The 16,774-nt window shown below is 47.8% G+C and overlaps 1 protein-coding gene across 4 annotated transcripts in view; it reads left to right on the forward strand.

Moving 5' to 3' along the window:
- EXOC6B (exocyst complex component 6B) overlaps positions 1-16,774 on the forward strand; it is a 304,536-nt gene that overhangs the window by 202,136 nt on the left and 85,626 nt on the right. For all 4 annotated transcript variants that reach the window (XM_065633563.1, XM_065633564.1, XM_065633565.1 and 1 more), the window contains one exon: positions 14,397-14,538. In XM_065633563.1, the coding sequence (XP_065489635.1) occupies positions 14,397-14,538 (142 nt within the window). The remainder of the gene's footprint in view (positions 1-14,396; positions 14,539-16,774) is intronic.

A 16,774-nucleotide genomic window follows, 5' to 3' on the forward strand; every position in this document is an offset into this window, starting at 1 on the left:
CTTAACCCACCCGTGGGAGGACACCCACCTGCCCTAGAGGAGCCCAGCCTTCGACTGCAACGTCCTTTGGGGTCCCTGTGCTGAGGTCACTTGAATTGAGGTTGCACAGACAAGCGTTGGGAGCTCATGGCCGTCATTTGGAGCCAATACCCATGTGAGCATGGTTGGGTGCTGTTGGTGTGTTTGAAGTGGCTGCAATTAAGGACACGTCATTTCGTGACCATCAACATGTTCTCCCTGGTTCTTGCAGCCTAGGTTAGATGTAATAGCAAGAAAGAGCAAGAAAAGCCTTGAAAAGCGCAGATCATAGAATCATAGGATCATTTTGGTTGGAAGAGACCCTCAGGATCATCGAATCCAACCATAACCCACCCCTGGCACTACCCCCTGTCCCTGAGAACCTCATGTCCGTCTGTCCAACCCCTCCAGGGATGGTGACTCCAGCACTGCCCTGGGCAGCCTGTTCCAATGCCCCACAGCCCTTTGGGGAAGAAATTGTTCCCCAGATCCAACCTCAACCTCCCCTGGCGCAACTTGAGGCCGTTTCCTCCTCTCCTATCCCTTGCTACTTGGGAGAAAAGACCAACACCCTCCGTGCTACAACGTCCTTTCTTATGATCACCGTGGTCTTTCTTTGTTGAGTTTCCTGAGAGGCAATAAATAAAGAGAGCTCAATGAGTTAATTAAAAAACAAGATAACAGTAATTTCTACATCCGTCACTATCCATCCTTTTCTTCTGTTTTTTAACTATAACATTTCAATATTGAAAACAGAAATTTAACATCAAATTTAGTTTGTGGAAAAAATATAAAATGAGCTGATGTTTCATATGCCACTTGTATTGGTCACTCAGCAATCTGCTCCGCTTGGAAAAAAAAAATACCTCCCGAACTGAGCGCTGATGGCTCATGGAGTGGAACTGGAGTGGGTGGGGTGGTTTTTTGTTGTTGTTTTGAGCTCATCCTCTTTTCCAGTCTGTTCAACATCTGGACCTTAAGTCACGTAATAGTTGCGTTTCCACCAGGCGGCCGAACGTCACGGCAACATGCCGACCCTTCCTTCGGCATCGCGGCCAGCAGAAATCTGCGTAAATGGGCAATCTGGAGCATCCATGTGTGTGCGAAGGGCGAGGAGCCCTTGGTGTCGGTGCACCGGAGGGCTCTGCGTGCAGCGTGTTGCGCTCCAAACATCGAGATCTTTCCCTTATAACATCGAATTACAGTTATAAAATTATATAGCAGAGATGAAGCAATTCAGTTCACGCTCTTTAAGTCTTCCTACTGCCATAATTGGCAGCCGCTTTGCCCTGATAAATCAGCAGAAGGAAGAGTGGTTCTAGCTCTTCATACGTTAGGGAAAAAAATTTTTTAAAAAATCTGTATTTAATCAACTTTTTGTTTCCAAAATGGCAGCTGCTTTGTATTTAATGGAAAATCAGGCTCTTCCCAATGGAAAGAATGTTATTCCCGAAGTGAATACAAAAGAAAATAAAAGCCACAAAAGAGGAGGATGAAATATGACATTTATATTTTTTTTCTCGTTCGCTCCAGTTGCGGAGCCACGCGTCCCGATCATGGCCGGGCCACGGCTCTGGTTTGCGTCAAGTAACTCGGAATGTCTCAGCTCATGGACACAGGGACCAGGAAAGAGCCTCGGTCCATGTTAGGAGGCACAAGTAGGACCAAGAAAAATTAGGGCTCCTTCATGCTTCTTGTGTACATATGGAGACGCAAACGCAGGATATTTATGGGTTTAACTCCTTTGCAGGCTGAGATGCCTCCACTGTTGGAGCACCACCTTTTTCCTTGACACCTCTTGTTGCAGGGTCTTGGTGTCTTTTTCAGAGGTGAACGATCTTTGTGGAGACCCAAGTGATGATGACGGGAGGAAGAGAAAATCGAGGAGCATCGAGCCCATATGGCAGTGTTGATCTGCTCGAGGGTAGGAAGGATCCACAGAGGGATCTGGATCAATGGGCTGAGGCCAGTTGTCGAGGTTCACCAAGGCCAAGTGCCGGGTCCCGCACTTGGGTCACAACAACCTCATGAACGGTACAGGCTCAGGGAAGAGCAGCTGGAAAAGGACCTGGGGGTGTTGGTGACAGCGTCTGAACATGAGCCAGCGTGTGCCCAGGTGGCCAAGAGGCCACCAGCATCCTGGCTGGTACCAGCACTGGTGTGGCCAGCGGGACCAGGGCAGTGACCGTCCTGTGCTGGGCACTGGGGAGGCCAAACCTCCAATCCTGGGGGCAGTTCTGGGCCCCTCGCGCCAAGAAAGGCCTTGAGGTGCTGGAGCGAGTTGAGAGAAGGGAACGGAGCTGGTGAGGGGCTGGAGCACAAGGGTGATGGGAGCGGCTGAGGGAGCTGGGGGTTCAGCTGGAGAACAGGAGCTGAGGGGAGACCTTCTGATCTCTGACCTGCCTGAAAGGAGCTTGGAGCCAGGGGGGGTCGGGCTCTGCTCCCCAGGAACAAGCGCCAGGACCAGAGGAAACGGCCTCAAGTTGCGCCAGGGGAGGTTGAGGTTGGATGTGGGGACCAATTTCTTCCCCAAAGGGCTGTGGGGCATTGGAACAGGCTGCCCAGGGCAGTGCTGGAGTCACCATCCCTGGAGGGGTTGGACAGACGGACATGAGGTTCTCAGGACATGGGGTAGAGGTGGACTTGGCAGTGTTGGGTTAATGGTTGGACTTGTTGATCTTAAAGATCTTTTCCAACCAAAATGATTCTGTGATTCCATTCTATGATTCTTGTCCAAGCCCACCCAGCAGGTCCATGGGTCACTGTCCTGTCCCAAGGATCGCAGTGAATCTGCAGCACCGTCCTTTCTCTGTCTGCTGCTCATGGTTGCTTGCAGTGTTTGCATTTAAATGTCAAAATATAATAATTTAGAGCTGGGGGGAAGGCTGCCAAACTGCCACAGTGACAAGTTAAAAGCCTCAGATGTGTCCAATTGAGTAAACGCTGCAATTCGGTTTGGGATTCCCTCCCGCTGTGGCGCAGGAGATGTGGAGCCACGCCATGGAGATACCTTCTGGGGGAAGGAGAGGTGGTTTGAGCTGTCGTGATGTGCTCTGTCCTTGTATTTTGGGCTTTGCGGTGGTTTTTGTAGCTGCTTCAGCACTGGCCCCTGCACCTCCCTGTCTCGCCGTCCCTCAGTGCAAGAAGGCGACGCCAGCATCTGCAGTGCAGCTCAAATCGAGTGGCAAACAAGGATAAAGCAGAGAGTTCCTCGAGTTTCTCAAAGCATAAGGCTGTCATATGCCTGACCTGGACTGGCAGGAGTCCTTTCCCACTCGTTTTCTGTGTGAAGGTCCTTGCACAAGTCTCTGAAGCGTCTCAGGAGATCAGCCAGCAGCCGGATGCTCCAACGCAGACCCTGCTCGTTTTGGTGAACCAGGCTCTGCACACAACTGTTTCCATGCTACTGACTTAAAAAAACCAGTTAATTAAAGATATCCTGCCATGCACTCGCATGGTGTGCAAGTAAAAAGATGCAAATCTTGGAATCCGAATCTTCTGTTTCCTTGTGTGGTTTTTTTGCATATGTGCATATGCAAAAAAACCCCGCAAACATCTCTGGCAGGTTCCTGGCTTAAGCTTTGCTGCAAGTGTCTACAAAAAGTCCTCTGCCCCGTTGTGTGGTTGTGTGTGTCTCCGTAAGGCTTCGAATAAACTGCCCTGTGTTCAGGTGTAACAGCTGAGTCCCAAGGTATTTCCCTTATCCACCTTCTGCCTTTACTTCTATTTGTTTACTTTCTTATTTAAAAAAAAAAATAGACGTCGCTTGTTGACTCTGCAGCACGATCAAAGTGAGAGAAAAATCTTGTGTTCATGTGCATTCTGCTATCCCGGAGCCTCTTCTATCCTGGATCCTACGATTGTATGCGGTTACAAAATCCTTGAGTTGTGCTTTCGCTTTTGGGTGTATTTGCTCCTGCTTGTAGGCAAGTAGATGCGGTTTGTGGTGCCAAGACCCCTCAATGCCTACGTAGGAAAAATCTTGGTTACTCCACAAATTAAGTGACGTTTGGTGAAAGACCAAAACAAACCCAAACCAAATGAAAATCAGAATAAAATAACATTATATAAAAAAATCAGATCTGCCTGCAGGGGCTGGTTGTGATTGTTCCCCTCGATGCCATTACTTCTGTGCTGCTTTGCATTTCAACCTTGAGTCTCCCACCAGCTTCAGCCCAAATAGCCCCCAGCTGTTGACCTTGGGCATCTTTGACACAACCAAACTCTTACGGTTTTTCTCCTTTGATTGGAATGTGAGGGGTTTTGTATCAGGCTGCAGCGGTTGGCCTAACTGGCTGGTTTATTTTTTGTGTGGTGAGGATAATTGCTGTATTTGCTTTTCTTTCCCCTTTTCTTTTTTTATTTGTCTGGTTGCCTCTAAGCTTCTGTTGGGAGTTCAGCTTTGCCACGTGTTTGTCTCGCTGCTGTATCTGTGACAGCCTGTTTTCCCTTTAGTACCCAAAATAGAATATAAGTGGTAAATGTTTACTTCTAAAAATGACACCCCTTCGATTTTTTTAAATACCACTGGAAGGCAGCCACTTAAACATGGGCTTGGGCTCAGCCTTCGCATGAGTTTGAAAGCAATCCCGCTTCAGTCAGAGGATGGTGGCCTTCCAGGTTGGCTGGAGCAGCTGCTCTTTTTGCTCTTAAGACTCTGTCAGCTTTCCAGGTGAGTGCGTCCTCGCATGAGACAGATTTCACTTGACATTGTACTAGTTGACATGGCTTTAAGGTGTTGCTCTTCATAGGTTTACTGTTCTGAACCTGAGACACTTAAGTGGTGGAAGGCTGTCTCTTGAAGCCGTTGCGTGATAGGGATGGTCAAAGTCATGGGAGAACCAAAATCCCAGTTTCACTCAGTAAAGGGTATGACCGTACCTCGGTGGTGACAATCTGTTTAAATCTGGTGATTTGCTAATGGCAACGAAGCTTCTTCCATAGGCGACTACAACCTGCCCTGCTCCCAGCCCAAGTAATTGGGAGTAGAGGGAAGAGGAGCAACGCCTGCCGTTCGTCCTGCGCAGAACATCCGTCCTCCTCCCCAACCAGAAACCGTTGTTCATCGTGTCACTTCTGGCGTGGCGGGTCCTGGGGAGAAAGAGGCCTTTCTCATTCCTGGTAAACCAGGACTCAGATGCCTGTCCCGTCCACTGCGAGTAGCAGGATGGGTATTGGGGCCGTTGGAAGGGAGGCTGTTGACATGAAGGTGATGCTGTTGACCGTTGCAGTGGGTCCCAGCTGTGTGTTGAATCCAAAATGCCTTCCTCAAACACGTGTGCAGTCATTTCTTCTCCTTTCCTAAGTCTGGGCAGCAGCAAACCTTTAACTTCATAATATGAATACCTGATGGGAGTCCAAGGCTGAGGAACATCCTAGAGGTCCAAGGCTGGGGAGCATTCCTTTCCTCCCACAAATGTTGCTCATCACCAACCTTTTCTTGTTGGCTAGAAGGTTTCTTCTTCATTTCCTTGGCAAATTTCAAAACCACGTGGACATCAACTTGTAGCTTTGGTGCCAGTCGCCTTTTTCCAAGTCTGTAAGTCAACACACTGGCTTCAGTGTTTAGCTCCTGGCGTGACTTCACGGAGCCAGGGATCAAATGCAGAGCTTGACAGTGGATGAAATCAATAAGCGACCGTTAATATTCACATATCAGTCACCTCATGTCCCACACAGGTCATGCCTAACACAGAGTGACAGAGCTCAGCCCAGTGCATGTTCCTTGCTGGAGACCAGGAACCGGTCTGCTCTCCTCCTCTTTCTCTAACACAAACAATTTGGGGAGGAAAAAGTGATTTCTTCTTCTTAATAAGGATTCTGCAAAGCCAAGTAAATAGAATTAATTAATTAAGCGTTGCTGCCTTGATATCTAATGTGAAGCTTGTACTCTCAAGGGTGGATTTGATTTTCTGAAATGTGTGGTGTTGTCTCACCATATAGCACTTAACGAGTCTAATTGTCTCCTGGACAAAGACACTGCATCAATTCTCCTTTTATATTACATATAAAACTTCTCAGAAAAATTAACTTTTCTTTTTGCTAACCTGTATTGTTCCCATGATTCGATGCTCTTGATGTTGTGTTTTAACTTCATTTGGTTGCTTCCTTTCTCACGCCTAATCTGGGCTTGGTTTAGCTGTGATACCCTGCAGTTCTCCAGATCAGCATCTTCTCTTTTAAACACTGGGGCAGATGTTTTCTCTGTCTTTCCATCAAACTGCTCAGTGCTCGGAGGCTGCTAAAAAAGGAACTTCGATGTAGGAAGGTCCCATGCCCCTTGTCCCTCCACCGGGTCTATGTGACCCCATCCTGTGGGTCAGTAGGTACAATTTTTGGTTTAGGACCGTGTTCCCTGTGGTGTTGCCTCTCTGTGCCATCAGGTGTGCACCTGTAGAGGCTGGTATGGCCAAGCTGGTCATTGATGCCAGCTGAACTCTTGCCTTCAGAGGGGACACCTTTGGAGACCACCCTGCCGAGAGTGGGCATTGCTGTGCCAGCCTGTGGCTTGGCCAACGCAGAGGAGGATGCCTCTTCTTTGAAGGTGGTGAGAGCCGGGCCCAGGTTGGCCAGAGAGGTGGTGGATGAACCATCCCTGGAGACATCCCAGGCCAGGCTGGACGGGGCTCTGAGCAACCTGAGCTGGTGCAGATGTCCCTGCTCATGGCAGGGGTGGGACCGGGTGAGCTTTAAAGGTCCCTTCAACCCAAATTATTCTATGATTCTTGACAATCTGTTTTGTTTGGGGCTTTCACATGTTGCTCCAAGATGTTTTCATCCTACATACATTCATAGAAAAATTTTGGTTGCAAAAGACCCTCTAGTTCATCAAGTCCAACCGTTCCCCCACCCCTGGCACTGCCCCATGTCCCTGAGAACCTCATCTCCATCTGTTCAACCCCTCCAGGGATGGTCACTCCACAAGTTGTTGAGTGCAGATCTGCAGATTTTTAATAGTAAAAAAACCCAACCAACCAACAAAACCTACCCCAAATCCAACAAAAAACCCAACCCAAAAGCCTTACAAAATCCACTTTGTCAAAACTGAAAATGGATTTCTGGGCAACTAATAAGAGACTTGATTGTTTTTAACTAAACCTCTTAAAAACAACAGAGTACCCATTGTACATTTGTTTTTACTGCTTGGGAGGTGTTAAAGTGTCTGGGTATGGTTTGGGGGTTTTTGCCATCTTCAGTGACTGCAGAACAATTGGAGTTTTTTTGTAAAAAAAGGCAATTAAAAATGCATCAGGGTAGTGTTAAGAACCTGGCAAATCAGGATGGCATGGGCAAGGCAGGACATTTTCCTCTTAGAGTTAGCGGAGCTGATTTACTGATTTTGCCCATGGTTTAGTGAGATTTGGGGCTCTGACGCTGCCGACATCAAGAACAGTCCAGAGACATCTGGGGCAGGAGGAGATCACGCCTGGGGGGCTGCAGGGTCTGGAGTCTTTGTGCCTGCACAGAAAATGTCTGCTGGGATTATTCTTGGTTTTATCCTGCCAAACAATTGCTCATTATTACAGCGTCACATTTCCATCTTCTGCAAAATATTCCACCAATACCGCATTATGAATTGGAGAAGTCAGCAAATTCGATGTTGAAATTATAAGGACGACTTGTGGTGTTTATAGAAAAGTGGACATTTAGTATGGAGGAATTCAAGATTTTTGGCCCACTTTTCTGTTGTGCGAAGTCCATGGATTTGCATGTCTAAATATACTTAATCACATCAATCCTAATGCTTGTTGCAGATTCAAAAAAGGAATTCTGTTGGTAGCAAAAAGCAAAAATAACTGGAAATTCTGAGACCATTTGAAACCTGTCAGGCTTCATTTTTCATGGAAATGCTGCATTAATTCTGCGGCGAGCTGGTGGAAGCGTTTTCGGTGCTACAATAGCACTTTTGTTTGCTTTTCCGTGGCCGCATTGCACCTAATTTTGACTGAGCAAAACGCAGGAGACACCGGCAGGTTCCTCCTCAATGAAGCCGGAGGTGCTTCTGCAGGATGTGGTCCCTTGGACAACCATCTCGGGTCTCTCCTGGGACCCTCTGGTCGGTGGCCGTTGCCACCTCATGCCACCGCGGTGGCCGTGGCAGCGGTAGGTGTGTGCGAGGAGCCCCCTCTCCCCCCGCCGCCAGGCGGGTTGCAGCGTATTCCTGATTGCGTGTTAAGATTAATGGGTATTTATTTTAACAACCATTCCGTTTCAGTAGCTTTTAATGAGTCCTTTGATAGCAAGTTCCTTAATTAACAAGGCAGCCTTTCAGCGTTTCCTTTCCCTAATTGTTAACATATTTGCTGTTTTCAAACAAAAAGCGCTCCCGTGAGCAGCGCCCGCTCCGCAGCCCCCCTGCTGACCTTCCTCCCGGGAACCCCGAAGCTCCAATCTGCTGCCCAAGGGTGAGATACAGATGAAAAGAGATGATTTCATGGCTGGTTTCCTGAAGTGTGGTTGAGTCGGTGGGGAGTAGCCCATGGAGATGTGCTCTGGTAGGTGCCCCTTGGTTGTGTCTTGGTGTCTTCAGAGGTTTGGTTTGCCCTTTCAGTGGTTGACATGGCCTCAAGGAACCTCTCTGGTTGTCCTACCTGTGTGCTCAGAGGAAGCTTTGGTGGGACAGGGACGACAGCATTGCCTTGAGAGACGTGTGGAAACCCCAATCGTAGACCCCAGCAACAAAGAGGTCTCACCAAAGGACATGGAGAGAGGGATCCATTGCCAGAAATATGCTTAGACACTGATTTGAGTCTCAAAACAACCCACCCATGGCTTTTGCTCTGGTAAAATGCTCAGAATTGCTTCATTTCACTGAATGTTGGACCAAGCTGGAGCTTAGTGGAGGTGTCTATGCAGGTGCTTGGTTGTCTTGGCCGTTGAGCTCTGTTAGCTCTCACCTGTGATCCCCATTCTTCCTCATACGAATCCAGTTCCTTTTTAATGAGATTTTTGAAGGTCTTGAATAAACGAGTGATACTCTAGAGGTGTTCTGGAGTTGCTTCATGCGATTTTAAGGTTTTCAGTTTTCTGTCAAGTTGGTAAATGAGATTTTGGTGACTTTAAGGTGTTTGTTTTTACTCCCTTCTCTGCAGACAGCTCAGGTCGTGGTTGCATTCCTCCTCCTTTGCTTTCCTCTCCAAATCTCATCTTGTATTTTAGATAAATGGTTCCTGAGCTGGAGGGGCCGCAGCGTTCGGGTAGGTAAAGCATTTCTGGAGCACAGGCAGGGCCCGAGCTGGTTTGGAGCCGCGCCGGGGAACGGGATCAGGACGTAACCCTGCGATTTCTCGAGGCGCCAGCATGGGGAGAGCCCTTGGGAGTGTCACCGGTTCCGCCACGCGCTCGCAAAAATCGTCAGGGTAATTAGCAGCAGGTCTGAGCCGTCCCGGCGGCTCCTCTGAACCGCGGGGTTTTCTAGGAGCAGCGATGTCTAGGGATGACATCTTGGAGGCATCCGGCTCCATGTCCGTGCCAAGGCACATGTCCCGACACCGCTGCCGTGGGTGGTGCCGCGAATGATTTCAGGAGGGGGGTGAGGCTGGTGGAAAACACGTCCATCACGGACTCAGCTCCGCGTGTCGGTGTGCCGGGCGGGCGAGCAAGGGCTTTTCCTCCCAGCACCACAGGAGAGCTGAAAAATGAACCAAGGAGAAAAAAAAAAACACTGTGAAGTCAACCTCAACGGTAAATAGATGCCAAAGAGCCAAGATGGGCACATTGCAATATGAGGATGTGCTTGATATCTGCCGACATTGCAGCCCAAACTATCCCAAATGTGAATCCGAACAGCCTTCTGCGCTTCCAGCAGCGGCTTGTTAGTGGTGATATATCCGTGTTTTCCTCCTGTCAGCAACAGCTGCTTATCAAGCAGATATTGCACTGTATTTTGGGGGAAACAGTCTAAAATTGATGTTCGGGAGCCATTGCTGATCTTAGAAGGAGCTGCTCTAAGTGGGCATCTGCTGCGCTGAGTGCAGGGGTGAGGCAGAAAAGGATTAGATTCAGTCTTATTTATAAGGTTGGGTTCAGTCTTATTTATAAGGCTAGGTTCAGTCTTATAAATAAGAGTGAAAAACGTGAATTCTGGAACGGTTTTAAATCTTGGTGCCCAGGGAGTGCGATGCTGGTGGTCCCTGGTGGTACCTTCTTTTCTCTAGCCAGACGTTTAGCACAATGATTTAAACCCCTGTGGCCCTCTAATAGTAAATATAGGGAAAAATGGATTAATGCTTAAAAGGCGGAAAAAATACCTGTATATACTGTTGTCTTTCATCCAGTAATATTAGATCCAAACTGTCAGCCGTCTGTATGTTCTTAAATCCAAGATGAAAGACCAGGTCTTTTTTAAAGCAGAATGTTTTTTAGGTGTTTGAACCTGAAGAATAGTGGAAATAAAAGGTCGGGTTCTCAGCTGGCACAAGAAGATTCAGCTTTGGGGTTTTCAAAGACACAGTGCACTTTTGCACCCGAAAAAAGTTGTGGGCCTGGCCAAATCCTGCGTGAACGGGGAAGGAGGGGGGAAGGTTGAGCCGAAAGCTGCTCCTGGGCTTGTTGGTTGGAGCCCTGTTACCATCTCTTCGACAACCTGCAGTAGAAAATACTCACAAAGAATGTCCTAACGTACCACTTTTTGTGGCAGAGACTCTGCGGAGTTGTTGTGCTGTCAAGCCCTGATGATTAAATTAGTTTTTCCATCCCATCTTCTTCGCGTTTGGCTTATTAACTTGACATTTCATCTCAATAATTTGCTCATCTTCACGCCCTCCCGATGTCACTTGTCATTCAGTCTGTATTCGGGCAGGAATGTGTGCAAGGCATGTTGGTTGCGGCTCTTGCGGGCCCACGTAACCCTTCAGATACCTCCACACCTGCTGATCTGACCCTTGCTTGGCATGCAAGAAGGTTGGTCCTCTTAAATTTTTGTCAACGGGGCAGAAAACCATCCTCAGGGTTTTCCTTTTGACTTCACCCAGGGTTATAGAATCATAGAATCATTTTGGTTGGAAAAGACCCTCAAGATCATCAAGTCCAATTGTTCCCCCAGCCCTGGCACTGCCCCATGTCCTGAGAACCTCATGTCCGTCTGCCCAACCCCTCCAGGGATGGTGACTCCAGCACTGCCCTGGGCAGCCTGTTCCAATACCCCACAGCCCTTGGGGGAAGAAATTGGTCCCCAGATCCAACCTCAACCTCCCCTGGCGCAACTTGAGGCCGTTTCCTCTGGTCCTGGCGCTTGTTCCTGGGGAGCAGAGCCCGACCCCCCCTGGCTCCAAGCTCCTTTCAGGCAGGTCAGAGATCAGAAGGTCTCCCCTCAGCTCCTGTTCTCCAGCTGAACCCCCAGCTCCCTCAGCCGCTCCCATCACACTTGTGCTCCAAGTTGAGCATCATCAAAGCTTCTCCAAGGGTTCCAACCCTCTGTACAAACCCCTGCTGATGTGCAAATGTGAGCTGATCGTCGGGATTTTCTGTTGCTCTTCCAAGAAGGGTAAGGAGCCCTGTCCCCGCATGTCCAGCCCAGGACAGGGCTGCACACCTTTGCTTTCTCATCCTCTGCTTCCATCTGCATCTTCTGTTCAAGTTTTCCCACGTGAAAACTATTCAATCATAGCAAAAACTAAAGTGTCTGTTGGGAGTAATGAAGAAAAATCACAGTCAGGTAGCGACGCGCTTCCCACCATCGCTGGAGATGAGGAATTGGCACAAGCAGTGTTTTAAATAACCAAATGTGTCAGAGGGGCACGATTAAATGATGAAAAGCAAAGAAAAACATGCAGTGCTCCGCTAAACTTTATGGTTGCCATGCTTCATCTTAATTTTAGTGAAGGTGTTTGTTTGAAGGTGAGTAATGAACATTCCTGGAGCCTGGGAACAGCAGTGAACAGCGGAGATGAAGTACCTGCCCTGTAATGCATGGGTCTGCTCTTTTTCTTTTTTTTTTTTAAATAAAAAATTATTTTTTACCCTCCTGCTGAAGGCGAATATGACCTGAAGATCCAAAACAACTTTGCAAAGCTGCTAAGAACATTTCCCAGCACATGCATCAAACATTTGCTCATCTCTCCGTGCTGCAGTAATGAAACTCATGGCTTGAAACACCACGTAAACCCCTCGTGTTAATCCCAATTTAAATACAATTTGTAAAGTGCTTGTAAAAATCTGTGAGATCTCCCTTAGCCACTCCTTGATTTCAAGAAAGCGTGCTAAAGTCTTTTATGTGCGTTTGAAAACATAATCTCCCGCTGAAGCTGTTTTCAGAGTAGAACCATTATCCAGAAATATTATATTATGGTGGGGTTACACGTATCGACATCAGGATCGCTCCGTGTGGTGTCAGCCGATGCGTTTGTGCGAGTCTATGCTCTTGTGCCAAAGGATTTCCCCATTTTTATGGGTTTAAATCTGTTGCAGACCCGTGCAAATCTCACCTGCTAATTCTTATCTACCCGAATCTTACCTGCCACAAATTTTGGATGGCACACAGCAATGCTTGAGGAATGGGGGAAACCTTTTGAGCATTTGGAAATGAGGGAGAAATTCGGATAGGTTGAAAAAAAAAACCTGCTCCCATGTGTTCAGTGCCCCAGAGCGATGCTTGGTTTGAGTTCACTGAGGTCATGGCACCTGTAACCTGTGGGACTTGCTGCTGTGATGCAAGATATATTCAGTAAAAATAAAAGAAACTTCAGATTTTTAAGTGCTGTGTGTTTGAGGTGGTCTGAGTTTCTTAAACGACCTTATGGATGCTTTAATTTTCCTCTTATGCTTCGGGTCAGACTGGATTTTCTGAAGCGCTCGGCCGCATGCAGCGTGTGCTCCGCGCTTGCTCCTAAGCCCGGTCGTTTAGGGGACTGAGCTCCTGTGAGGCAGAACATCCGTGTTGTTCTTGGAAAGGTCTTCTCCTCTGTCCCCTGGTGGCATCTCAAGGGGATCAAGAATCTGTAGGTCTTTATGGAGGATCTCAGTTCTTCAGGTCCATGCTCATCAGCTTCCATCTCTTCTGATGGAGGTTCTCCTGGCAGCTGCTGCTTTGGCCAGGTTGGGGTGTGGGTGCTCGAGCTTGGTGACCTGCTTATGGTCTTTCACAGGAGATGGAGCTTTGTGAGCACCCCCCTGCCGTTCTCCATCCCATTCCACACCATCATCCCTTTCCTCAATACCACTCTTGGAACATCCCGAGTCCTCAGAGGCATCCTGGGCTTCCCACCTGACAGTTCAATTCCGTCTATGCAGAGGCTTCACCCATAATTTCAAAATCAGCTGTTTCAAATTCCATAGTTCAAAAATTTAAGTGTGGTATATTAAATTGTCTGTTGTTATTATCTTCCCTTGCCTTGCTGTTGTTTCTCGATCAGAAAATGGAAGGCTGAGATCTCAGTTGTTCCTCAGCAGTGAAACATGACTGTGATGGCTTAGAGAAAATGCATTAAAAATAAATATTTACTGACAATGTTCTGAATTTCCTTTATAGCTGAAACTCATAACTTCTCATGCTTCTATTATAGATATGAACATTTCAAGGGATTTAAGTAGTTTCTCTCCACACGGCAGCCTCCTCTGTGTCCTCCCTGTAGGCTCCCTGGTTAATCACCACCAATTAAAGATGTCTTGGAGAAGGCAAGCGTTGGAAATCGTGTTCCCCGTGGTAAAGCAGGTGCAGGACACGGCCAAGTGCCTGAGGTTATTCCGCAGGACCCAGCCCTGGGGAGCAATCCTGTCCGTGTAAACACAACTGGCTTCTTCAGTCACCTCCTTGCCTTGATGTTTCCTTCTTCTCGGTCCGTGTTGGCACCTGGAAGGTGCCACATGGTGCTGGACATGGGCTGAGGAGCATCAATGTGCTGGAGATGCCGCTGTCACAACGGTGTGACCCCAGCTCTCTGCTCCCTGGTAGTTAAACTTTTAACTATGAGCCTCTGCTGTTGGAAAAGGATTTTGGAATTCCTGTCTGGGAGTATATATGGGCGCTGATTTAGTTCTGGGCTGGAGTTTTGGATTGTCATCAGCGCTATTTTGATCTATCAGCAAAGTTACTTCGGGCAGTCTATATAGGATGTCAAATAAAATGTGGTAGGTTGTCTTGCCCCTGTTAGGATATGATAATGAGAGATGCTTAGAGGTCTAAATGCCCCAGGGTTCTCCTGGATTTGAGCTGCTCCCAGGCACTCTGCACCTCGCAAGGTCCAATCCTGCTTGTAGCAACAGGGATTCCTAGAAGGTGATTCCCGTGAAGGACGGTGGTTGCGAGATGGAGCACTGCGTGAAGATCGCATAGCAGATGGGACACGTTAAAGAGGTTGGACTGGCGAGCCCTGCTCTGAAGAAGTTCCTCGTGCATTTCGCGCTCGATGGCTTTACTCAGTGTCCCTTTTCTCTTGCAGGGGAAGGTGGCGCAGACGGCGTGCATGTCGGCGTGTAAGCATCTCTCCACCTCGCTGATGCAGCTGCTGCTGGAAGCCGAAGTGCGGCAGCTGACGCTGGGTGCCCTGCAGCAGTTCAACCTGGATGTGGAGGAGTGCGAACGTAAGACACCGAATCATCTTGGTTTTTTTCCGTGTCTCGCTTTGCCTCCTCGTGTGTCGGAACCCAAGCCAGGGGTTTTAGTGGTGCTGAGTTATTTGGGACGGGTGAAAGCCTGCAGAGCAAACTGGGGCCGTCCACGGTGACGCTTGGAATTATCTTCAGGACAGAAGCAGCCCAGCAAATCCTAAGAGATCAAAGCTTTTTCTTCTTTAATGCCGCCTTGATGCTTTCCAGACCAACCCTGCTTTTGGAGATGGAGTCTTTAGAGTGGGTAAAACATGAGGAGGGCTCAAAAAAATCATTTACTTATGACTGTTTCTGAAAACAATAACTGGCTTGTGTTCTTAAGAAGTCCTGGTCCTCTCCTGACCTCAGCTGTTTGTCTTCTCTATCTGCTGCAGGGAATTTTTTCTCAAAGCGAACTCTTTTTGCAAAGTCACTGTTATGGAAAAAAGGTGTCTTGTGACAAAATAGTGACATCTGTCCAGAGGTGTGCGTGGAGCGTCGTGGTGGCAGCACCGTGGCTCTGCTCTCAACCCTGCTCGTTTTGGTTCGTCGAGTTTACACCTGAATTAGCTCTGAAATCCTGACGTTTCCCTCAAGTCGCTTGTTAACCTGCTTAACAGAAGGGTTAAAAGATACAGCACAAAACTGACAAAACTTCTTTTTTTCTTTCTATTTTTATAATTAAGCTAAAGCAGGGTGAACACACTTGTGCACAGGAACCTCTCTGCCTTATGAGGGTGGTGGATTTATTACTGGGATTAATATTGGGATGGATTAGCGACCGTGGCTGTGGAAAACACAGCTTGATAGGGTTGATAAAGAGTTCAAGAAATCTTCGATAAAGTATTTTGGGGAAGTTTTTTTTTTTTCCAAATACCCGCATTTTTTGCTTTCTCGGTTGATGTGGAGATCGAGATATATCTTGTGTAGAACACGATAAACCTGTTTACTGCAGAGTCTTCTGAAATGTTATTTGGCCCGATGTGGCTCCCATTTAACTCCACAGTAAAATAGTCCCTGGCCTCAGTGCAAATGGTATTGGAGCCTAAATAGGGGTGAATTTGCTTCTCCCGTCTCTGATAACTCAGTGAAATCGGTTGTGTTGGTTTCATCATCGTCTGGCACTTAACACTGTCAAAAGATGATGTTCTACCCTTTATAAAATATTTTGCTGATCATTTTTTAGTTCATCTTCACCCATCAATAGTGAGATTCAATTTATTCCTGAGAAGGATCACCCAGTGAGATTTTTGGTGTTTCCAGCAGGTATTTTTTTAATGTTCTTTTCCTCATTCCCAGCACTCTCGGCTATGTACCCTAGGAGAAACATCCCCGCTTAATGAATCATATCCAAAACTTGCAGCTGTATCATGTATTGTACCGCAAGCAATACCTTATTTTTCTTTCAGAACCACCTTCAGCCCTAAATTCTGGCTGATTTGTGTCCCATCAGCGGGTCGGGGCCGCGCTGGCAGCAGTTGTGTTCCCAGCGACGTCGCTGAGAATAATAGGAAGCATTTGTCATTAATAACATTTTCCGTCATTTTCTTTTGGCTGCAAACAGACTCGTAACCCCGCAGCTTTCCGCCCCGTCGCTAACGCGGGTCACTAAGCCGCATCCCTTCCCTAAAAGCCCCCGATGCTAAGTAAAACGGATGGCATTTAATATCAGGTTTAAAAGCACGATTCCTTAAATTCCAGTCGTTTTGTGAGACAAAACCGGGAGCACTCAGACATTTAAGAGCAGGTGACGCCAACCTGAGTGGCGGGGCCGGCGACCCGGCCCGAGATGCCGTCGCGGATGCCGGTGCCGTAACCTCCCGATCCATCACTGTCAGCCCCCGAACGGTAAACCCAGACAAGGTCTTTTTCTTCCTTTTTGGCAGCAAAAACGCATTCCCTCGTCCCTGCAGGTTTGTCTGGTGGCTTTGCTGACACCGGGGATAATTTTAATTCTGTTTCTGAGAAGCAGTGCATCGGTATTTAAATTTTAAGAAAAGCCGAATCTGAGAGTGAACTGGTATATTCAGAAAATATGTTTCATTTTGCAAGGGTTTTCTTTCTTTCTCTTTCCTTCTTTCCTTCTTTCCTTCCTTTGCTCCTTCCTTCCTTCCTTTGCCCCTTCCCTTCCCTTCCCTTCCCTTCCCTTCCCTTCCCTTCCCTTCCCTTCCCTTCCCTTCCCTTCCCTTCCCTTCCCTTCCCTTCCCTTCCCTTCCCTTCCCTTCCCTTC

Source organism: Caloenas nicobarica, chromosome 4 (assembly GCF_036013445.1).
Source record: "Caloenas nicobarica isolate bCalNic1 chromosome 4, bCalNic1.hap1, whole genome shotgun sequence".
Classification (NCBI taxonomy): Eukaryota; Metazoa; Chordata; class Aves; order Columbiformes; family Columbidae; genus Caloenas; species Caloenas nicobarica.